This window comes from Erithacus rubecula (genome assembly GCF_903797595.1).
Source record: "Erithacus rubecula genome assembly, chromosome: 22".
Lineage (NCBI taxonomy): Eukaryota > Metazoa > Chordata > Aves > Passeriformes > Muscicapidae > Erithacus > Erithacus rubecula.
In genome coordinates this window covers 1,144,678-1,168,608 of record NC_136674.1, presented here as the reverse complement: position 1 = coordinate 1,168,608, position 23,931 = coordinate 1,144,678, and the positions used below count along the sequence as shown (strand labels likewise).

The 23,931-nt window shown below is 50.0% G+C and overlaps 1 protein-coding gene across 2 annotated transcripts; it reads right to left on the bottom strand.

The window, feature by feature from the left end:
• Positions 1 to 2,706: 2,706 nt before the first annotated feature.
• Positions 2,707 to 17,538, bottom strand: HEATR6 (HEAT repeat containing 6). 2 transcript variants are annotated; one of them, XM_079325293.1, is made up of 20 exons: positions 17,337 to 17,538; positions 16,682 to 16,789; positions 16,199 to 16,339; positions 15,015 to 15,130; positions 14,522 to 14,636; positions 14,206 to 14,307; positions 13,748 to 13,885; positions 12,608 to 12,888; positions 12,138 to 12,315; positions 11,673 to 11,879; positions 10,954 to 11,053; positions 10,426 to 10,772; positions 9,511 to 9,633; positions 8,921 to 9,007; positions 8,030 to 8,164; positions 6,878 to 7,000; positions 5,759 to 5,883; positions 4,667 to 4,763; positions 4,075 to 4,279; positions 2,707 to 3,702 (listed from the first exon to the last, which is right to left on the bottom strand). In XM_079325293.1, exons 1-20 carry the CDS (start codon positions 17,517 to 17,519, stop codon positions 3,152 to 3,154), a joined length of 3,462 nt encoding a protein of 1,153 aa, XP_079181419.1. In that variant the 5' UTR covers positions 17,520 to 17,538; the 3' UTR covers positions 2,707 to 3,151. The 2 variants fall into 2 exon arrangements, with proteins under 2 accessions (XP_079181419.1, XP_079181420.1); XM_079325294.1 differs by having other exon boundaries at positions 4,136 to 4,279; positions 17,337 to 17,532.
• Between the last annotated feature and the right edge of the window lie 6,393 nt (positions 17,539 to 23,931).

Below are 23,931 nucleotides of genomic sequence, written 5' to 3'. Positions count from 1 at the left end.
TTCCCTCCTGTTCCAGTGCAAACGTTTTTCCTGCAGCTCCAGGAGTGGGGATTGGGGACGCTGCCTGCCCAGGCTGTGCCCCCCTGGGAACCCCCCACCCTGCAGCTGCCAGCATGCCAGCGTGCCAAGCGTGCCCCTGCTGCACCGCTGGGCCATCAAGGAAATCTGCTGGACTGAAAAAATACCAGCACGTCTAGACTGAAATACCAGTCTGGGCTCCCAGGGAGCCCAGGACCCCCCCGGAGCAGCGTGGGCTCCCTTTTCCCAGGGGTGGCACAGGAAGAATGACCCCAGGGACAGCCCTGCTCTCCAAGCCCCTTTAGAATCTCTGTCCCCATCCCCACCTGGCGCTGCGGTGCCCAGAGCCCTGCGGTGCCCACGGTTTTCTCTCTCACTCCTTCCCTCCTTATTCAAACCCTCCCTGCTGGGATCCCTCCCGGCTTCAGTCCTCGGGAAGGGCTGAGATTTTGGGCTGGGCTGAAATCCCTTCCCTCCTCCGTGCCGGCTCCATCCATCAGCGGCGACCCCGGAGCCGCCCGAGGGGGAGCGCCGGGAGGCGGCGGCGGGGAGAAAAGCAAAACAGACAGGATAAAAATCACCGAATTAGTGGGTCCCAGGGAGGGACGGCCTGCGAGACAGCGCGGGGCCATTTTTTATGGGACAGACAGCAGGCATGAACTGAGGATCAGCCTCTTCCCTTTGACCCCGCCACTGGATGTCACCCCTGCCTCGGCCACCCCATTGCTCACTGACACCGGAGGGAGCAGCCGCATCCCTGCGGACAAAGGCACCGGCCCAGCCGCGACCGGGAGGGAAAAGATTCCACTGATCCCGCGGGGAATGCGGGACACCCCGGTGTCCTGTCGGGGGACCCCCGTGACCGCACCGAGGGGACAACCAGGACCCCAGGAGGGGACACGAGCGAGCGGCGCCGCCGCTGTCGCCGCTGTCGCCGCGGGGACGTGGTGCCACCTCGTGGTCCGGGGACCGGGGCCGCTCCCGGTGCTCGGGATGCTCAGCCGCAGGAGGACCGGTAAATAAATCACTGCCTCTGCTGCCCGGGCATAGAGACGGCTGTTGGAGGGAAGGAAAATAATAATTTAACAATAAAACTAGCAATTTAGAGGGATTTAACAGCCCCAGGGATGCTGGGCTGCTCCTTGCTGCGTGTCCCAGCACTGCAGGTGTCCCCAGGGCACCCACGGGGCTGCAGGTGGGTGACAAGCCCAGGGAAACGCTCCCTGGGGCTGCTGAGGCAGGAGACACCCCCGGGCTGGATCAGGCACTAAAGCCCTTTTGTTTTCCCCACCCAGTGACCCCGCGGAAGAACGGGCGGATTGTCTTTCAAACGGAGCCGATGTGGAGCTTGAATGTCCCTTGCCACCTTGGCTATAAATCATCCTGCATGTGATAAGGTAATTACCTTCTCCTTGGAACTATTCATAGGAAAACCTATAAAGGGCCTGGCTTGTAAACACAACAATAAAGAGGCAGTACAATAAAACCTTGGCCAGGGTGGGGAAGGTGCTGCCTCTCCCCGGCCCCCAGCACCTCGTGTCCCACCGGGGAGGACAGAGGCTGCATCCAGCCCTGTGGCACTCTGTGGCAGCGAGGTGTGGCACAGGACACACCCCTTTGTGCCCAAAGCTGCCATCTGCTTCCCGGGGTGCATAAAAACAGAGATTTCTCTGTCCAGAGAGCAGCCTGACATTGGATGGGGCTGCTGGAGCACACTCAGCTCAGGTACCCCCTGCTCCCAAGTCCCACAGCTGCCTCAGCACCAGCATTCCAGCTGGTACAGGATGGAGGCAGCTCTAGACATTAACTCTGGGAAAGAAATCCAGGCCATGTTGTGCTTTCAGTGCCTATGGGACAGATTTTTCCCCAAGGCAGTGGAGAAACACAAGTTTTCTTCAGGTGTGGGAGCTCAAAGATGGGATCAGGTACAGCTGCAGCAGCCAGAGAGGAAAGGAGCAAGTGAAGCTGAAGTGCAAATGTGTCACTTGAAGCAGAGCCAGGCCAGGGCCCAGCAGGGATGCTCAGCTCTGCCTCCATCCCAGGGTTTCCCAGCCTGACCACACACACGGGGCTGGTACAGCAGGAGAAATCATCCCTGGCAGGGAACTGGCCCCATCCATGCCCTGAAAAAGGCTCCAGGAAGTTTTGGATACTCTCAGCACTTGAGGCCAGCTGAAACCAGTGGTGAGGGTGGAAGAACAAAGCAGATGAATTCTGTATCCCCCACAGGTTTTACAACAGGCAGGGCTTGCCCTGAGCTCTGTTCAAACATCCAGCCCAGGGTTAGGACAGCAGGCACTTAACTCTGAGAGCCCCAGAGCCCTGCTCATTCCTGGAGGTGCTGATTTGTCCCCAGCAACATCAGAGAGCTCAGGGCTCCCCCAGCTATCAGCAGAGTAAGCACAGAGCAAACACAGAGCAAGTTACAGCAGCAGGAAGGAATGGAAGGGGACAGAACTGCAGAACCAGAAATGAATCCATGTGCTCTTAGAATGACACTGCAGCTCCCACACTGTGCTTGGAGAGCCAAAATTCCAGCCTTGGAAAACCTACTTTGAATTTTCTGGCTTAGGCAGCCATCCACCTGGAAATGAGGAATTTTGATTTTTTTGGAAGACAGGATGAGTAGAGGCAGCAGGCAGGCACAGGCCAGGTGTGTGACACAGGAACACAGACAGGTAAAGGGTGTTTGCTCTAAGCTATTCTTCAAATATTGGCCTATTTGGGTTTATTGCAGGAACACAAGGGTGACAACATTTGCAGTGCTCTGAAAAACAAAATTCTTCCAGCCTGTGCTTTACAAACACGATTCTGAATCCTGCTTTGAGATAAGCTGAGGGAACAGGCAGCTTTATAAAACACACAGAGGAGGAAAAGGTGTTTGTTTCCCAATTGGCGACGCTGTGGCAGCAAAGTGCACAAACCAGCCCCAGGGAGGGCAACAGCACAGTTCACCAAACACAACAGTAAAAAATAATAATATAAAAATGAAGTCCTAGAGGCATTATTAATAAAGTCTGAAATGAAGTATTTAGTATGAGCAGCAGGAAACTTTTCCTCCAGCCGTCCTGTGCAAGGGAACAGAGTTTGGTGCTCCCTGTGGAAGTTTTGGTCACTGAAATGGGCATTTCCTTCAGGCTTCTGTCAGCTCTGTGGCATTGGTGTGGTCTGTCAGCACATCCTCCAGGTACAGGGACACTCTCACCCTGGCCTTGCCCTGCAGCTCTCTCTCTATCCCACTGAGGTGCTCGATGGCTCCCTGCACTCCTCTCTCCCTCTCCCCCAGGTCCGTGTGTGCTCCTGTTTCACTCTCCTCCCCTGAGGATCTCAGGTACTGCAGGACGTGGGGTTTGATGTGCTCCCCGTGCTCCCTGAGGCTGCTCCCAAGGAGGGGCAGGTCTGTGCTCCTGGCCAGCTGCAGCAAGTGCAGCAGAGCCTGGCAGATCTGGGTCCTGAGGCTGGAGCTGTACTTGAACTCCAGGAAGTCCTCAGTGTCCTGGCTCCTCTGCAGGGCCACCACCAGGGCACTCCAGATTTGGCAGAACTGCTCTGTGGAGCCATAGCATTCCCTCTTGCTGGGGATGGACAGGGCCATGGCTGACTTGATTCGCACTTTGAAGTTCTTGCAGGACTTGACTACAGAGGAAAGGGCACTGAAAGCTTGCCTGGCCCAAGGAGCCTCTCCTGGAAAAAAAAAAAATCAAAAACATCCCTTTTTAATCAGCCAAAATATGCAAAACTATAAATATCTCCTGAATATTTAATGGACTGACATTTATTGAATTTATTGTGGTTTAAATGAGAGAATCAAGGGTTATGAAATGAAATATTAGTTAAAAGAGTTAATCTGCTGAAGTTTTACAAGAGGACATGTGGCATTTATTCACAGCTATAATCCCACCCTCACACTCTTTCCTTAGATGACAATCCAGCAGTTACACTGCACTGGCACTGGAAGAGCCCTGGCAAAGCAGTGACAGCAAGCTCAGCTTTGCTGTGTCCCCCCTGTGCAGGCAGCAGAGATGGTGTGCTCAGCCCAGCAGGGCAGGCTCTCACCCAGGGGCAGGGCAGGGTTCCTGAAGACGTTGCCCAGGGCGTAGCAGGCGTTCCAGCGCACCTTCATGGTGGCCTCGCTGCCCACCGTGGCAACCAGGGCCTGCAGGGACTCCTCTATGGCCTCCCTGAAGCTGGGCTTGCCCACCTGGCAGGGCTGCAGGAAATGCAGCACGTTCCCCAGGGCACGCACAGCGTTGCTCTTGACCTGCAACACACAAAAACGTCTCCAGTTCTTGGGTTGGTGGTAGGTTTGATTTCAAGCTGTGCAATCGTCTCAGAGCCAGCAAGGAGCAGAGCTGGAATCACACTGTGTTCTTCCTAAATGCCACCACAAAGATCATTCTCTGCAAATGGCCACAAACCAAACCAAAACCTCCTGCACTGTGGAAAAGCCCAGGCGAATTCCCAGCAATTCAAACACTACACAAAACCACAAAAACCTCTGAACACCAGCCCTCAGGGGAGGTTCTGAGCTGCAGCTCCCCTCAAATGTTGGGGCAAAGAGACTTAAAGGAACTGGTGCCTTTTTCCTTTCCTTTTTTTCATGCAGGAGTTAACTGCACCAAGTCCACCCTCCTTCCCTCAGCCTTACCTTGTCCCTGTCCTTGGATGCTTCTGTTGCAGAGCGCAGCAATTTCAGCAGCAGCAGATCAGAAAGTTCCTCCTGGAAGCTTTGTCCCATGGTTTCCCTGGCAGGAGAGACACCCTGTGAACACCCAGCTCAGCTGCTCCATCCCCAAAGATGTGATACCACCCTTTCTAAAGGCCCAAGAACAAACAACCTTCACTCTTTAGAAGGCTAATATATAAGGCAGACCTTTCTGCATGTGACCACTATGTTTATTAATTTAAAACCAAACTATCAATGCAAGAAAGCTGGTTAGCAATGGTTAAGTCTGTAATAAAAAACAGAGGGCAAGGAATTGCTCAGGGGTAATTCTGTAGCAGGAATATATGATAACTATTTTCCTGTTAAAAATGTAACAGTAGGTTGGGCTTCCCTCACTCTCTGGCTTGAGGAAGGTTTAAATATTTATTAATTTTACTTCTGTGCTATGTTGAAAGTAAAGGAACCATGTAATTACACCAAGCAACACACAAGAAATGAAAAAGTGAAAAGTTTTAAAGAGTCTCTCCTCAGAGTGACAGGACAAGAGGGAATGCTTTCAAACTGAGTAGGTTTAGAGCAGATATTAGAAAAAGCTTGATTCCTGTGAGGGTGCCCTGCCCCATCCCTGGAAGAATCCAAGGCTGGACAGGGCTGGGAGCAAGCTGGGCTAGTGGAAGGTGCTCCCAGATGGATACAGGATGCTTAAAGTGTCACTCACTGACAGACACAGAGGCAGAAGGTGCTTAAAAAGAAGGATCCAAGCCAAAATTCAGCTTTTTTTTTGGTGTTAAGTACCACAGAATCATTTTGGTTGGAAAAGCCCATCCTGAGCACTGAGTCCAAGCTGTGTTTGATCCCCACCTTGTCCCCAGCCCAGAGCACTGAGTGCCACATCCAGTCATTCCAAACCTCCCTGGCAGCTCCTTCCAGTGCCTGACCCTTCCCAGGGGGAAATTCCCCCTCATGTCCAGCCTGAGCTCTCCTGGCACAGCCTGAGGCTGTGTCCTCGTGCAGACCATGAGTGTGTGACCCCTGGGGACAGGGCTGTGAGCCAGGACAGGCTGTGTCACCTACATGTTGATGATCAGGGTGTCTGTGAGGTTGCCCAGGGACCAGGCTGCCTTGGCACGGACGTTGGGAGACTTGTCATGGAGGGAATTCAGAATGGCATTTGCTGTGTCTGCCACAAACATCACATCCTGTCAAAGCAAAAACTGCTGCAGAGTTACAAAGTTCTCAAAACACAGGTGATTTCTTTAGTGACACACTCTGGTTTTTCCAGGGAAAAAGAGAGAGAGACCAGCTCTGTTCATTTATTTTCTAGGTGACACCTTTTAATGAGCTCATGGTGCTCTCTGCAGCTTTGCCTGACCTTTAATTAACAGCCTGAATGCTGATCAAGTCCACCACTCTTGGGTAGCTGTTGCTGAAAAACTTCAACAGATTATTTAATTCCATCAGTGATTTAGTTACTTTGGATTTTAACATAATTACATGGACTGGAACCTTATATCCATGAAATCCCTCTCTTAAAGTAATTGCTTCTCCAAACTCCCTGTTGAGCTGCCTGTGTAATCTTCTCTTCTATGGCACATTACATGTGCCTGTGGTAAAGGATTTTCTTTCAAAATATTTTGGAATTAAACTCCAAAGTCAGCTACAGCTTTTTTTTTTTTTTTATTAAAATCATTCACTTAAAGGTTGCATTGTAAAAACTAATCTTCCACCTCAGTTAAGCTAAGATTATATTTGTAGAAGAAACAGCTTTTTTTTTTTTTTTTCTCCAAATAAGATTTATTTCTTAGTTTTAAGCAAAATTGAAGCTTCACATTAAAAACCTGTTCAAGTCATAGAATCCTGGAGCTGTTTCCCTCATCCCAGCTCCCCCTCACCTCCTGCAGCTCCTCTGGGCCAAACTAACCACTGCAGCTTCCATCCCTGAGAGCCTGGGAAGATCCTGACCTCTCTCCTTTTCCTCTCACTCCTGCTTCACCTCCCTTAAAGCTGCACTGGTTCTGCTCTCACACAAAAGGCAGCTCTGGAGCCAGTAAGGAAAATTATAAATGTGTTACAGTATTAGCAGATTTAACTAAATAGAAGTATAAAAGTGAATTAATTTCAAACAAATCCATGCTCCAAACCTTATGGTTGATTATAAAATGGCTCAGAAGAAGGGAATGGGCTGGCTCTGACCTGCCTGAGGCATGGGAAGAGGATGTAGACTCCCAGGGCACGGGCAGCAGCAGCTTTCACCAGGGGGTTCTCACTGTGGTTCAGGCCAAGCAGCAATGTGACACACAGGATCTGCTGGTCACCCTGCAAAGAGGAGCAGCAGTGGCAGCAGGGGGCTGAGGAGAGCTCTGTGCCACAGGGACACACAAATTCTCTGAAAGAACCTGTGTCTGAAGCAGCTCCCACTCAGAGCATGCTCTAGATCAAGTGAGAAGTGTTTCAGGAGCCCAGCCAGCAAACAGAATGATTCCAGCACACAGGATCTCACTGCTGCCAGGTAAGACCAGGAAGGAAATCAAAGTATTAACTCTCCTCCAAAGCAGAAGGAATGGCCCATCAGAGCTAACACAGAGGGGATGGGCTGCTCCTGCTTTCCTTCCCTCTCTGCCCCTCACTAACCAGGCCAGGCAGGCAGGGTGAGCTCAGCCTGGGCAGGTTGTCAGTTCACCAGCCCATGACAAAAGGTCAGAGTGGGCACTGACTTGACCCCACTTGGCCACAGGGACAGGAGAGGGGCTGGGATCAAAGTACAGGGGGGTGAAGTACATGCTGTACTTGGAGAATTCCAGAGATACTGCTGGAGCAGCAATTCCTGGGCAAATGAGATCTGGCAGAGCACTCCCCAGCAAGGGCACAGTGACACAGAAGGAGCTGCACAATGCAGGGGGGATCCACTGCCAAGGCTTTCATGTTTAAAAGCATATTTCATGTTGCAAGGGGAAAAAACACACATGCAAATGGCTGCACAACATCAGGGCCTGGCTGTTGGCTCAGCTGCCTCTTCAAAGAATTAATCAGCAGAATAACAATCCCTCAGCCCTCTCTCATGCCATGAAATTCTTGTTCTCCATCTCCTGGGTATTCATGGCAGGGCCAAACAGCTGCTGTGACCCACACTTTAATTGTTCTGACAGGCTAATTACTCCCAAAATTGCCCTTTCCAGCTTTCAAAAGTCACAATGTTCAGAATGAGAAAAAAAAAAAAAAAAAAATTGGGAAGGTTTCTTTGCTTTCTCCTGGTAAGTTTTAAAAGGTTTTACACTACTGTAAGCTGGTGGACAAGGAAAAAGCCTCAAAGGTAAAACCAGCACATTGAAAGGTGTGTTCTCCTACCTGCAGGAGGCTGAAGGCCTCTGGTAAGATAGAGGACAGGGCATCACAGGCACTTGTCTGGAGAGTGGCATGGGGGGAGTTCTGCAGAATGCCAGGCAAAGGGCCATTTAACATCATTGTCCAGAAGGTCACAACCTGCAGGACAAGCAGCCAGGATTATCTTTTAAAATCAGTAATTAAGCCTAAATTGTTGTCTTAAAGATGATCATCATACCCTGAAATTTAATCTGCATTAAATACAGTTGCAATCCCACTCCTGAATTCACACAGCTGAGTGTTTTCATTTGCCTGACAATTTACATTCATAGCAAATAACAGGAACCTGATGCTACTGAACACATTTCCTGTCTTGTAGGCTCAAAACTTGGCATGAGCCAAAGGAATTTTTAAGCTTGTCTTCTGTTCACAGAAGGAAAACTTAAACAGATCTACATTACTCAGCTTCTGTAAACTTAGCCAACAAAAAGCTAATTAATTTTTCTAAATTCACATACATTGTGGTTATGCCTACTCTCTCTGCACTTGTGACCACTCAGAAAATGTAGGTTGGCTCTTTAACAATGCAAGTTCACCAAAATCCTAAAAGTTTTATGCAGCATTAATGACACATACAAAATCAGTGCTGCTCTTCCAGCTCTCTGAGCTACAGCAGGCTGCAATAGTTGGGGAGAGGCAAAGACACAGGGTTAACATCATGTAAAAGAAATAAAACCCAACACATCTGTCTGCAGACAAGAACAACTGCCAGATTCCTGCAGGAAGTCTCCAGAAACTGTCCATCCATAAAGCTGCAGTCTGAGTCCCTTCCTGCTTCCCTGCAATTGTCTGTGTCTGTGCCAGTGACTCTGCAGAGCCAGGGAAGAGCTCAGTGAGGTGGAATCTCACACTTACCATGCTGACAGGCACCCTCTGCTCAGGGGCAGTGGGGGAGTCAGGCTTGTGCTGCTGCAGGACACCTGTGCCCAGCTCCTCCAGAAGCTACAGAGAACAAAAAGCAAGGAGGTGTTCATCAGGCATGACTCAAGGACCATGGAACTACAGAACCTTCACCTACTCACCCAGGGAACAAAAATAAAAGATTCAGTACTGGTTTGGACTGTTCTGTCCCTGCTAGTACTGAAATTAGACAAAAAGCCTTTCCTACATAAAGTCTCCAGCAAGCACAGCATAGCAAACTACTTCCCAGAGAGGGAATCTCTGGGTCACAGAGTCCAGTCCCTGCACCAGCAGATGCTCAGAAAAGGACCAGTGTTGTAGTCCTTGCACTTCCCAAGCTTCCTGGTGACTCAGCAGAACAACAAAATTCTGCTGAGACTTCAAGACTGGAAGCTGAAGGTGCATTTCTCCAAGTGCCAGGCTACTGCATTTCTACATCACACACACAGATGCTCTGAATATTCATCATCACTCATCTGCATTTGCAAAGCACACAGAGAGATAAAACTGACTTGGTAAAACAACATTGATCCTCTTGCTCTTACTTTGGCTCCATGAAGCTGAATGGATGGATCCATTTCTTCCATGCATCTGCAAGCCACTTCTCCAAGTTCTAGGAAATAACTCTGAGCCATAGGGAAATAACCTTTCACAAGAAGAGCCAACACCTAAACACAGACAAAATAAATTCCATTCAGCATTTCTTCCTTCTGTTTACCCAAAATACCCCAACTACACCATGAAATTATGTTAATGGACAAATCAACCCTGGCACCACACACTGAACTCTGATGTAACAGATACACCCTGCAGCACAACTTCTGGAATACCAGAGCTGATTAAAAGCCTCCTTGTTCCATTATCTTGTTCAAAGAAGAGCCACAAAAGCACTATCAGGTAGCAAGACCATGAATTATTTACTGTGAGGAATCCTGTAGCCAAAAAAACTAAGAGCAAGACATTCTGTACATCCTGTAACACTGCTGCTGCCTTCTCTGAAGGTGGATTTAACAAATATGCACTGTTCCAGAAAAACAGTGAGACTTCTTGGGATGCATGTTACAAAATCTTACCCTTTGCTGTGGCTACATGAGTTAAAACAAAGCCAAGCCTCAGCATCCATAGGTACTCCTTGCAGACTGTTTTCTGACTGCAGGGCTCTTTCCCACTGTTTTCCATCAAAACTTTAATTTGGATTCTGTATGGAGGAGTGGAAGACTCAGAGTCTGCCAGCACACACCCCCAAATAATATTGAAGATAAAAAAATCCCAGATGAGGCAGATGAGCTTGCTGCAGCAGGTTTGCAGCGGGACAGTCACACTGTAGCCACGGAACCAAAACGTTTCTCTTTGAGCCCCAACACCTCAGCCTGAATCTCCCAGAGAAAGCAGGCAGCAAAGGGAGTCCAGGAGTGAGGGAGGCAGCTGGATGTGTGCCAGGCTGTCACCAGCCCTCCCACCTGCAGGGCCTCCAGGCGCAGGGGACACGGCTCGTAGACGCTGCCCAGGGACGGGAAGGCGGCGTCGCTGTCGGGGCAGGGATCCTCCCTGGGCAGGATGATGATGGAGACACACAGGTGCAGCAGCCAGCAGGGCTCTGCAGGGCTGTCCAGAGGGTTCTGCCCTGCCCAGGGCAGGGCTTTCCTCCACTGCTCACAGCAGCTGAAGCGCCGAGGGGTTGTGCTGCCGCTGCTGTTCAGCCCTGAGGAGCTGGGCTGCTGCAGGAGCAGCTGCACCTCTGGCAAAGGGGCCTGGACAGAAACTATTGCCCCCAACAATGTGAGGCTGGAAACTCGAACGTTAACATCTGCAAGAGACAATGGGGGGAGAAGAAAAAGCAAAACATGCTTCATTAGAACCTCACTGATGGCCCAGCATCCTCTATCAGCAGCTTTCAGACGAGGCAGATTAAAACATAAAACATCCACTGCTACTGAATTATGAATTTATGGAGCACAGAGGATGAATATAACTGAGAGAATGCAAACCTTTGTGAGAGATGTAGGGCTTGATCTGGTTCCACACCCTGGTAAGCAGCCCAGGCTTCAGTCGGCTGTAGGGTGCATTGGAAACCAAGTTAGCAAGGCACTGAAACACAGAGAAAGGTGCTGGTTACAATGTCAGCCTGGCCTCCAACAGGTTTGTCTTTACATTTGTAATTTAGGTCGCTCAGGCAGCTCATTATCTGAGGGCACCTGAAAAAAACCACCCCAATTATCTGCTGTGTGAACACTGGATACAAACTCAGCTCCTAAGAACAAGGATTTAACTACTGTGAGGTGGCATAAAGAGCAAGGAATTTTGATAGCCTATGGAAGGACTTGTCAATTTGGATTCCAGTCTTAAAGTCAATGTGAGTCTTCAAAATAATTTTATAGGTTCATTGAGTTCCAAAAAGACTTTTAAAATGCAGAAAAAATAGAATTATGCTGAAAAGAAACCTCAAGGCTCTAGATGGAACTCTGAGGAACCTGATCTAGTAGAAAGTGTCCCTGTCCACAGCAGGGGATTGAAACAAGGTGATCTTTAAGGTGCCTTCCAACCCAAACCAAATTCTGCGACTCCATGATTCTGTAGGATGGTTCATCAATGAAGTTTTGTGAGATGACAAAGGTCTGTTTCTCACCACCACCACCTCACCCCTCCACAGCAATCTGTGCAAAGTGCCAGCCCCTGGGAGCACGTGGCACATGTGCAGTGCAGGTACCTTGAGTATCTGTGTCAGTGTCTGGGAGGAGGACTCAGCCACCAGGGCCAGCAGCAGGCAGCGGTGCAGCTCCCGGATGCTGGAAGCAATGGTGACAGAGAAGGGAGTAAAAGCTCTCTTGTGGTCATTGGCATCTTCAGCCACAGAGAGGAACTGCTTAGAACCTTCCAGGAATGCTGAGAGGACTTGAAGAGCACAGGCACGAGTCTGAAATGATAAAACATTTGTGATACCTTTTAACACCTGCTTTGAGCAGGTGGAGAATTTTAAAATATATTATATCCTCCCTAGGAAGAGAAAATTCAACTCCAACTATCCTATTTTTATAACTTTAAGCAATACAGAACCAATCCTTTGTTTCCTATTTCTTGGGAAGTAGCCAAATACTTACTGAAGGCCAGAGAAGACAACTCCCAAAATGAACAGGGGAACACAGAACAACTTTTGTACTCAGAAGTGGCTCACCTTTGGAGAAGGGTCCTTTAGAGCAATAGTCATCAGGGACACAGACTGGGGGCTGCCAATACCAGGGGCATCAGGAACAAATGCTGACCAGTAGCCATACAGAACTCTCTTTTCTATGGACTTTATAGTGGAGAGGAAACAGGCCAGAGCCCCTTGACGAACATTGGCTTGGTAAGACCTTAAACACAAACAAAAAGATTAATGAAAACAGCAGGGACAAGGGATGGACTCCACCTCTTTCATGTGTATTAGTGGCTGGCTGTGAGAGGAAATCTTTTAGACCAAGAACAGGAAAAGGAAGAACAAATTGACTTCCAAACCAACACAAATTACTGCCTTCCAATTTCCTTGTATCATCTCATAAATCAAAAGGGAAAGCAATTTCCTCAGCAGTTTTGATGAAGAACAAAGGGTGGTGTGGAAGTGCTTTATGGCCCCCGTGTTGCTGTGTCTGTGTGCCCAGCAATCACCTCACTTTGCTCTGGATTCCACCTTCGGTGTCGGAATATTCCGACTCGCTGCTGCTGATGCACCTGCAGCCCGTGGGGAGGGGCAGGGGCTCCTTCCCAGCACACACACCCCACACAGGGGGCTGGGGCTCAGGGCAAGGGCTGCCCTGCACATCCCCCAAGTGCAGCTTCAGCATGTCTGCTCCCAGCACTGACTCATGTCCTGCATCTCCTGAGTCTTCTCTTCCTTCTTCTCCAAACTCTCCCTTCTTTTGTTTCCCTTTGCACTTTTTTCTTCGGCTCTAAGATAAAAAAGTGATTTTTCTTAGTCAATACTTCACGAATACATAAATGTAGGTACATGTCTCTGCAATACTCTACACACAGCAACAGCCACTCTTTAGTAACTGAATTCTTAAATTCTGCTTTTAGCAGCAATAGTCACAAAATTGCAGCAATATCTAAGTAAACAGTTTATAACTGAATAGCCTCAAAAACTAAGCTTTAGCTTCTTCACCAGTAAAGAAAAATAGATCCAAAGAAACTTTAAGTTAAAAATCTTATTTCACACAAAAGTGGTTAAAGAACAACACAGAATACTTCTGTAGTTTAGATTTAGTGTTTAGGGAACACTAACTATTCTTTCTTTCCAGCACCTAAAAATAAACAAGTCAACATGACTAGATAACTTTATTTTCTCTAATGTTTTTTGGATAATCAGTAATCCAAAGTATTTACAGGTTTAAAAAATAACCTGTAGAAGGATTAAGCAAAACAGATGGGGCAAGAAATCAGTCTTAAATGAACTTGACTTCCCTAAGAAAGAGTCAAACAATTGTGCAAGTGTTAGGAGAGAAAACGTGACTTAAAAAATCAAAAGCTTTGGAGAGTTTGCACGCATCAGTCCCGTGCCTAGAGGCCAGGAATTCTTGGCTATGGATGAATAATTGTTGCAAAGAGCTCAGCTGAGGAAAGCCAAGCCCTGCAGAGCCATTTGTTCATGTCACCTGAGTTCCCAAAACAGAGCAGAATTTATAATCATCCCCTTTGAAGCAAGGAATTAAATGTAGCACATTCCCAGGACATGAAGAGCCACCAATATCACAACAGGTAAGACACAACCACAACTGGAGCTGGAGAATCAGGAGCAGCTCAGCTTACCCCTGTCTGCTTGGAGGTGGCTGGTTCTGACTGCTCCTGCTTGACAGGTGACCTTTTATCATACTGAGGTAAAGGAGCAGGGTACAGGGCTGTGGGCACCTCTATGCTCAGTCCTGGCAGCCCATGGAACATGCATTTCTGCAACAGGAACACAAATGTTAGAGCTCTGTGCTGTTATTCACTCGGGTGAATTCACCAATTTTCAGCTGTGCTCCTTCCCCCAGGTCTTCCCCCAAAAAACCCCAAGCCTCCCATCTTCCTCTCACACTCTGCTGTGGGGAGTGCAGTGAAGATGCTGTGAGAAAAAACAAATATATTTTTCTTTAATATCTCACACTCCGTTTCCCCCCACTCTCAGACTTCTTTGCTCCCTCTTACTCATTTTCTAGTTTCCCACTTAACAGCACCTGGAACTTCCCAGTGTCTGCCTCTTTCTCCAGGTGGAATTAAGGATTTACCTTTAACACTGCCAGAAGAGCTCCAATTTGGTCTGTTTGCATCAGTTTCATCTTCCCACCATTGAGAAGTGACTGGACACCTTTCAGTGCACTTTGCAGCAGCTGAAAACAAAGAATTACTTACTTTTCTTTCCCAAAAACTGCAGGTTCACATCTTTCAAGTAATTTTCTAGGCAATGACAGTTCTGCTCAATTGGGACAGTAATATGATAAATTATGGACTATTAAAGCAAAACCTTAATTGAAAACATTCCAAATTCCACATATTCCAGCAGCACAATCTCCTAATTGGAGTATTTTAGACAATTAGACTCACCATGCAAAAAGTGATGTCATCCACATCAGAGGTTTTTGAAGACTGCAGAACACTCAGGAAAGTTTGAAAACAGACACTTCTGTAGGACTCATCCAGGTATGGCTGTCCAGGGACACTAAAATTAGAGCAGCAGGAGACACAGGGTTGCTTTACAGTCTGTCCATAGGTTCATAAAGTTACACCAAGTCCCACCCAAACCCTCTGCCAGCCTGCAGAGCCCCAGCTGGATGGATGGCTGATTGAAAGGGGCCAGCTCTACCCTACAGGGGACAAAAGAAAACCTTTTGCACAAACAAACAGCACAACAGCTTTTCTTTTCTTCCCTAAACTAATCCCTGTAACATTATTTCTGGAAAACTGAGAAATTATGGTTTTGTGCACAGATATCTTGGAAAATTAAAGCTCTGCATTTCAAATTCATGCACCTACACCTTGCTGGCCCTGTGCTGGCAGATGCACACTTTCTAAGCCCCCTGAAAAGGTTTTTACACACCTGAGACACAGGTTTGCCATGCTGCGCACAGCTGCCCTCCTGAGCTCCACATCTGGCTGCCCAGGGTCACTGAACTGCAGCAGGAGCCCAGCCTTGCCCAGCAGCTCTGGGAGATACTGAAAACAAACCACCAAAAGTCATTAGGGGTCAGTGCTCCTCACTCAGCCTCCTGGCTCTTGTGTTTGGGGGCTAAACATCAGGGGAGGTGGCTGGACATCAGGTGCCACCAAAACTGCTCCTCAGATGGGCAGGGGAGGGAAAATACAAGGAAAGGTTCAGGAGTTGAGACAAGGACAAGGAGAGGTCACTCACTGATAAACATCATGGGCAGAGCAAACCTGACTTAGTGAAACTAGGTGAATTTATTACCAACCAAGAAATCAAAGCATGACAATGAGAAGCAAAACACACCCTCAAAATCCTCAGCTGCAAATACAGATTCCAGAGACAGATTAATGTTTATAAAAAACAGCATGAAAACCTTAAGTCCTCTTATTTTGTATTAAGAAAGGACAGAGTGAGCACAGCTCAGCTGAGTCCCAATTTATGCTCCCTTCCCAGACATGAAGCCAAGCTAGGAACAACTGCTGCACCAAACTGCTGCCAGCACACAGGCTCCAAGCCCACACAAGCTGGCAGCTCCCAAACTGTGAGCATCACCAGCCCCTGCCCAGCCCAACTGCAGAGACTGCTTTGCAAGCTGCCACGAGCTGCTGACAGCAGGAGGATTCAGCATTTCAAACACTGTCAGCTGCAGCAACAGGGAGCTTCACACAGGATTGGTACCTGAGAGCCTCTGCTTTCAAACAGCAGCCAGCTGAAGCCCTGATCTGGTTACAGGATGCATTTCAGCACCCTCAGGGCAGCCTGGGGAGTTGTGTGCAATTTGAGGCTCCCTGTGGTTCTCCTGCCTGAGGAGCAGGGTGGTTGGTCTGCAGGTTGAGCCTGTGCCCTTATTTAATGGTGATCTCTGCAGGTACAGAGTATTCCACATGAGAATAGTAATTATTAATAAATACAACTTTCCCATAAATATCAGCCACTATTTAAATGGGATCTATTCTTAGAATGAAAGGTAACATAACTTAAGAATTTTTTATTCTTTATCTCAGGAAAAAAATAAAGTTGAAACAGCAGTGGTGCAAATGTTTTTGTTGTTACTTTCTCTCAGTTTGCAAACTCACCTTCTGACACTTTGGCCCATTATTGTAAACAAGAGCTGCTAAGGCTTGCAGAATTTCAACATGTGTCCAGGAGCTGCACTGCCTCAGAGCAGAGATGCAGTAGGAGAGAAGGAAATTCAAGTTCTGCTCATCAACCATCACCTGTCATGAAAGAAAAGGTCAAGATAAACATCACCTTGTACTGCTGCAGCCAATAAAAAATTGTGAGCAGAGAAATTGGTGATCTGGCTGCTAAAATTACATACCAGCAGAGAACAAACCTGATAAGAAATGGATAAATCTGTACAAGTGCCCTAAAACCAAGACTATTTCCCATGGTGAATCACTTCTGAGTGAGAGGTTGTTTTATGGCTCTACCCAAAATAAGTAATAGAGTGAAAATCCAAGAAAGTGTGCCTGAAGGTTGTTTCCACAGCCCTGGAAGAAGACAGTGTTCCACTGGCTTATTCAGGGACAGGAGGGACATGGCCAAACTCTTCCTACCTGGTATCTGTTGAGCAAGTGATGGATAAGCTGACAGACTTTGCTGACAAGATGTTCCTGATCAAGGGGAACCAGCTGACAGCCTTGGACAAGCACAGCACAAACATCCTGGAAGAGAAAGCCTCAGTTTATTATTTAGGGACTACAAAGACAATAATAGTGGCTCAAGAAAAACGCCAAGTTAGATCAAGGAATAGAAGAGCACTGCCCAAAAATCAATTAATTCCAAAATGCAAAGTAAGTCTGCTTTGGAAATAAAATGAAGACAAACCAGTATAATAATGAAGGACTGAGCTGCCAGTGGAGCAGCATCCATGCTGCTCATCGAGAGTGCTCAGCTTTGAAGGCCTTGCTTTAAGGCTTAAGAAAATATTACTTTTCCAACATCAGACTATGAAAATTGCCGAGTCCCACCGTCTCTGCACCCGGCAGCTCTGGCACGGGGCAGCAGAGCCCAGAGTCACCCAGGAGCCGGAGAAGGGCCGGGATGGGCAGAGCAGCGTGGGAGGAACGCGGGGCGGAACCCTCGGGGCTCCTGCGGGGACACGCGGGGTGGCCCAGCGGGACAAACCCGCCACAGCCGCGGCCGAGCCGCCTCCCCCTCATCCCCACACGGCCACTCCCCGGAGCCGCGGCTCCCTCAGCCCCGCGCTACCTGCGGGCCGGGCGCGGCCGCGGGCTCGGGCCCGCAGCTCTCCGAGATGAGCTGGTCGAAGAGCAGGTGCAGCTCGGTGCGGCGGGCGCTGTCAGGCCGGGGCTGCAGAGCGGCGAGCCGCGCCAGGCAGCGCCGCAGAGACCCGGCCGCGCTCAGCTCCGCCGGGCCCGCCGCCGCCGCCATGGCCGCGCCCGCCCCGCCCGCCCGCTGCCATGGGAACCGCGGCACTTCCGGCCCGGCTACGGCGGCCGCGCGGGGCTGAGGGCGCTGAGGGCGCTGAGGGCGCTGAGGGCGGCTGAGGGCGCTGAGGGCGCTGAGGGCGGGCAGGGCGCTGAGGGCGCTGAGGGCGCTGAGGGCGCTGAGGGCGCGCAGGGCCCGCGGCAGGTGGCGGTGCCCGCCCGCCTGTGGGAGCCAGGCCGGGGAAGCTGCTGGAGAGCGGCCCGGCACCGCTGAGCCTTGTCCCCGAGTGCCGCATCCATGCGGCTTCTAAACCCCGCCAGGGATGGGGATTTCATCTGTGCCAGAGGTGGACAAGCTGCTCCAGGAAGAAATTTTGCTGGTGTCCAGTCTGAAGCTGTCGTGGTGTGGAGGGTCAGATGGGTATAACCCAAAATCAGGGTTGCTGTGCAGTAGCTGGGACGCTCTGCCAGCACTGGGGACATTGGGACCAGCGGCTGTGAACAGGAACCTGCTCCCCTTAAAGTCATTAATCCAGATGGGATCTGCATCTCACCAGCATTAACATCTCACTGATGGGGAACATCAAATGAACAGTTGGGCTGCTGCCATTCCTGTGACAGATTTGGGGACATTCACTGGAGCCCAGTGCTCCTGCCTTGCTGGCATTGCCTGTGTCAGATTTGGGGACATTCACTGGAGCCCAGTGCTCCTGCCTTGCTGCCATTCCTGTGACAGATTTGGGGACATTCACTGGAGCCCAGTGCTCCTGCCTTGCTGCCATTCTTGTGACAGATTTGGGGACATTCACTGGAGCCCAGTGCTCCTGCCTTGCTGCCATTCCTGTGACAGATTTGGGGACATTCACTGGAGCCCAGTGCTCCTGCCTTGCTGCCATTCCTGTGTCAGATTTGGGGACATTCACTGGAGCCCAGTGCTCCTGCCTTGCTGCCATTCCTGTGACAGATTTGGGGACATTCACTGGAGCCCAGTGCTCCTGCCTTGCTGCCATTCCTGTGACAGATTTGGGGACATTCACTGGAGCCCAGTGCTCCTGCCTTGCTGCCATTCCTGTGACAGATTTGGGGACATTCACTGGAGCCCAGTGCTCCTGCCTTGCTGCCATTCCTGTGACAGATTTGGGGACATTCACTGGAGCCCAGTGCTCCTGCCTTGCTGCCATTCTTGTGACAGATTTGGGGACATTCACTGGAGCCCAGTGCTCCTGCCTTGCTGCCATTCCTGTGACAGATTTGGGGACATTCACTGGAGCCCAGTGCTCCTGCCTTGCTGCCATTCCTGTGACAGGATTTGGGGACATTCACTGGAGCCCAGTGCTCCTGCCTTGCTGCCCATGGGCTGCTGCCAACCCCGACCACAGCCCCTGGGGAGGAGCAGCAAATGGGGACACAGTGCCTGTCCCTTCCATGTCACACCCAGGCAAAGCCTCACCTCTGGTTCACCCCCTTATCCACCTTGAGGAGGAAAAGCACGTTCTGTGCCATCAGTGCTGTGCCCTGGGCTGGCTGGTTCTGGGCCCTGCTCCTTCCCTTTATAGCTCCATTTATCCTGTGCTGTTTGTTCCTCAAAAGCCCCTGAAGGTCTCTGAGGGAGACACAGTGCAGAGACAGCCCCAGGCATGTTATAATTGTGCAGGATGATCTTCAGAGAATGACAGAATATCCTGAGCTGGAAGGATCATGATGAGGGATTTTAGAGAGCTCTGTGCCAGCCCAGCCCAGCCATTGCTCCAGGGAGAGCAGCTGCCTGAGATCCTGTGAGTGCTCTGGGAGGCAGAGAGAAAAAGTGATGTGGTCACCTTCACTGCTGATTTGTGATTTCAAACCCAGCAATGGCAGTGTTGCCTCCCTAGCTTCTCCACTCTGCATAATTCCTACCAAAACCACACTCAGGACCTTTTTCAGTTTTGTTTCTTTTGTCACCATTTTATTTTGTGATTTATTATTTTTAAAACTTCTTAATACATATTTAAAGTTCTTTCTTTCTCTCTTAGTCTTTTTTTTTTTTTTTAATGGTGCTGAAATGTGCATTCTGACAGCAGCCCCTGCTTTGTGAGGCCCCAGTAAATCCATGATTGACAGTGTCCCATGAGTTTTAAAGCAACAAAACCAGCTGAGAGCTGGGTAAGGACATTGTGGATTTGGGGAGTAACTCCACTGAAGCCAGTGATGTTACACCAAGACACATTGTGCCAGTGCTTGGCAATATTCTGGGTTTACTCACCCTTCCAAATCCCCCAGCTGAAGCATTCAGCAGTGGCCAGGAGGGAAAACAGCACAAGTCCTCCACTGTTAAACGTGCACTGCTACTATCATGCAAATCCATCTGGTTCAGCAGCTCTAAGCAGACTTCAAAGGACAGAGAAGTCATTAGAATCACAGTTCAAAGAAAAAAGTGAGCAGCTGGTCTAGGCCATCTGGTAGGGGACATAAAATGGTCTCTTTCTTCTCCAGTCAGTCTATGAAATTTTCATTAATTGTAGGAACATCTTCCAACATTAACCAACATCATATTGTTAAAAATGTAAGTCTTAATAAATCATCAAAAGTGATGTCTTAGGGAAGCAAGGAAGCTGCAGTCTGCTGGGGTCTTCCCTCTGCAGTAAGACACCAGGCCATAATTACAATTTGAAGTTGGTGTTTTCAAAGCAAATTAGTGGGAATTAGATTCCTCAGCTCCTTTGAAGGCCTCAGGGAAGAATGTGGACAGGGTGGTTCCCTAGGCTGCAAAGGAATCTCCTTTTCTATTGATTTCAGGAGCCACTTCTGGCTTAAAAATGTGGATAAAGTGTCCTCCCTGGGCTGCATGCTTGGCTGGATCCCAGTAACTGGGATGGGGGCCCAGCCCAGCACACCTGAGCCCCAGAAGTACCAGGGGAAACTTAAACATCCCCCAGCAGACACCCCATCCAAGAGGAATTCCAGCTCTGGTGGGGTGAGCACAGCTCACAGAATCCTGCATTAGCTGCTCTGATCTCAGGATCCCCTGGAGCTCCTGGAAATTGATATTCCTGTTGAATATATGGATGACTTCCCTGAAATGCAGGCAGGTGGTTTGAAAATGCAAGGACAGTGACAGCTGCCATGGGGAAGCCAAACTGAGCAGGAGAGCCCCAGGATGTGGCAGGGACCTGCTGAGCCTGAAAACACAATGGCCTGGAGCTGCTGCAGCTCTCCTGGCTCCTCCTTGCCTCTCTCCCTCACCAGCTGTGTCCCTTCTCCAAAAGGCAAACTGGACAGATCACTCTGGGAGCACAACTGGCCCAAAACTCAGCAGGCAATTTCAGGGTTTCGAGCTCAGGCTTTCTAAGATGCCTGTTTCCATTAATTCTGCCTTTGCTGCTCTTTTCTGTGACTCCCAAATTTACTGACTTTTCACTTCCTACCAGCAGTATTTCAAAGCAGATGGGAAACACCTGGATGTAGAAAAAACCCAATCCTCTGAGGCATCTCAGGGAGCTCCAGGGGTACCCACACAGGTGCACATGCAGGTACCCCATCCCTGGCAAGAGGATCCAGCTGGTGCCTCTGCCTGCACCAGCTCCTCATTTGTGCAAATTCAGCCCCTGGTGCTTAGCTGGGTGTCTCCCACTGCCTTCCTGGCTGTTTTCCCAAGCTTTGGGCCAGCTGACAGGACAAACAGCACTGGCTCCAGCCTTGTTTGCCACTGAACAACAGACACAAATACTTGAAATACTTTCCTAATCTCATTTTCTCATGCAAACAACTGCTGGGATGTCAGGGATGTTAATCCAAGGCAGCAGCAGAGATGGGACATGCAGTTTGGGGAGGGAAGAACCCAGCCAGGGAGCACTCAGAGCCCCTCAGGCCTCCCCACATGGCCCCATCAGAGGAAGGTGCCCTGTGCTCACACCCACCCCAGCCTGGCCCCACACCTGGCTGCAGGTGCCCTGCTGACCCAGCCAGTGAGGATCATTCCCTCCTGCAATGAGGACCACTGAAATTCCTTACAGATGGAAACATCCATGGCCTGGGGTCACCAGCCCTCCTGGGAAGGGGGCTGAGGATTGCAAAGCAGCTTTTCCTGGAAGGATTGCTGCCTTTCCTTGACTATGTGCTCAGATTGCAATTGTTTCTGGTGAGATTTTGGAAGCCCTGCTGCTGCCTTCCCCTTGCACTTCTCTCCTGGGCTTATCTCCCCAGAGCTGGCAGAGGCCAAGATGTTTCCATGTGTGCTTCCCCCAGGAGATGCTGGGGACCTGGGGGACACCTCTGAAGCCTGGCTGGTGGCAGCACAGCCTCCAAACACCTCCCCCTCTGCACAAAATAGCACAGACCTGCTTTTTTAGTTTACACCCAAATCTGCTCTCATCTGTTGTGTGTTTACAGAAGAGAGGCATTCCATTAAGACAGAAAGGACTTGCCCAGGCTCTGAGGGGTGCAGGAGCAGGGGCTGGATCCCCAGGAAGCTCCTTGGGCAGCAGCTGCCAGTGGAGCAGGGACCACAGGACCCAGAGCTGCAGTGACCTGCTGGGAGCTGGAGCACACTCTGCTAGCACCCTGCCAGGGATGCACACCAAACATGAGCTAATCTGGACAAAAATAGGAGTGAAATCATAATTCAGATGCATAATTCATGTGCATAATTTTTCTTGCTGTATATTCTCCCGGGATGTATTCTAGAAACTGCTTTCTTTCCCCTCCCCTCCCTGCTCCTGTCCTTCCAAAAAGTGCCATAGATGCAAATCATTGGAGGCAGGCAAGAGGTAGTAGCTTTGCTGGGTTACTAAATAAATGCTAAATTTGTCTGAGTTTCTAGCCTACATCTTGGCAAGTGATGCAGATTGAAGCTGGTGTAGAGACACGCAGCCTTGTGATAATCACAGGATTTTAATTGCTTTCATTGTGAGCCCGGGCTACTGATTGTATCTGCACGGAAAACTGTAACAGTTTGCACTTGCAAATGCTAAAAATGTTAAACAATAATGGCAATTAAGAGATAATTATAGTTATTTTGAAGCAAGGATTGCAGTTAAGACTCCAAGAAGACATCCCAAACGAACAGGAAGCGTTGCCCTGTTTACTGCACGGGCTTCAAGCTGCTTTTTCTACTATGTGAGATCCACCAGATTTAATTGCTTAATGATTTTCTATAAAATATTTAAGTACCACGGTGTCTTTAGCCAGCCCAGGCTCTGCCTGAACTGCATGTGTCAGTCTTCCTGAGGACAGAGGCAGTGTCTGAGCCCTGGTCTGGCACCTGCTTGCTGAGTCACCCAAAGCTTTTCTTCTGGAGCTCAGGAAAGCTCCAGGGGCTCCCCTGGGTGGGCACCCTTCTGGAAGGAGCTGCATGGGTGCCAACCCTCAGTCCCCCTGCAATGTGGGTCAGGGTTTCCTCCAGCCAGGCTGACCCACAGAGGAGCAGATGCTTTTGGCCAGGTCACTTGGAACCCTCTGAGAAAGCAGGGCTTTGAAACCCAGCTTTAGGAAGAGGTTGTGTCCTTGTCAGATGGTTCTGGGCTTTCCTCAACAACAACAAAGGCATTTCTATTTTTCCAGAGCCATGTTCTGGGCCGAGTGCCAGCCTGGCTCTGTGTCAGCCCCCGGCCCCACAGAGGGGCAGGCAGCAGGAGTCACACCCCAAACCCATCAGCAACCCCTGCCAGGGGGGATTGCCATCCCTCTGACTCAGCTCAGGCAGCACGGGGCTGAGCCTGGGCTCACACTGCCACTGAACCCCGGGGAGCCTTTCCCTGCTCACCAGGGCCAGGACAGGACATGGGAAAGCTCTTGCTGAGGCCCGAGTGCAGCAGGCAGGAGTGGGAGCACAGTCCAGCACCGCAGATTCCAGCCTCAGGGGGTGTGTGGGACTGGCCTGCAGGAACAAAGAGTGTCTTTCACTGGCTCAGCCCAGCAGGGCCGCCGAGCAGAATTCCTGGGATGCTTTTATGGGCTGCTACCAATGCACAGGCAGAGCTGGGCTCCCAGCAATCTCCTCCCCCTGAAAGCACTTCATTCACAGCCAGGCTGGAAGGAGGTGAAAGAAAAGGCCAGGCACATGGTTAAATGCAAGGGGGGTCAGAGCACTCCCCAAGAGCTCCCTGCCCCAGGCTGGGAGGAGGGCAGGGAGCCCAGGGGGTCTGGACAAGCAGCAGAGCTGCAGCCAGGCTGCTCTGCAAAGGCCATAAATCATGGGAGAGGCATGAGCAAGGGAGGGAACAAAGGACATGGAGAGATGCCACGGCATCTGGCAGGGAAGGACACGGCGGCTGCACCAGAGGATGGCGTCTGAGGAAAGCTCTGAGGCAGCCCAAGAGGGAGCAGGGACCAGAGCTGGCCCTGCTCTGCCTCTGCCAGCCCAGCCCTGTCACCATGGGGTGTGTGGGGACAGGGGAATGGGGGATCACGGCCTCCCACCTCACCCATGGCCCCACAGT

Coding starts and splice junctions, on each gene's coding strand:
- HEATR6 (XM_079325293.1), bottom strand. CDS start 17,519: ATGGCGGCGGCGGCGGGCCCGGCGGAGCTGAGCGCGGCCGGGTCTCTG. Junction 14,308..14,521: donor ATGACATCACTTTTTGCATG/GTGAGTCTAATT, acceptor CTTTGTTTTCAG/CTGCTGCAAAGTGCACTGAA. Junction 5,884..6,877: donor TCTTCCCATGCCTCAGGCAG/GTCAGAGCCAGC, acceptor TTGCTTTGACAG/GATGTGATGTTTGTGGCAGA.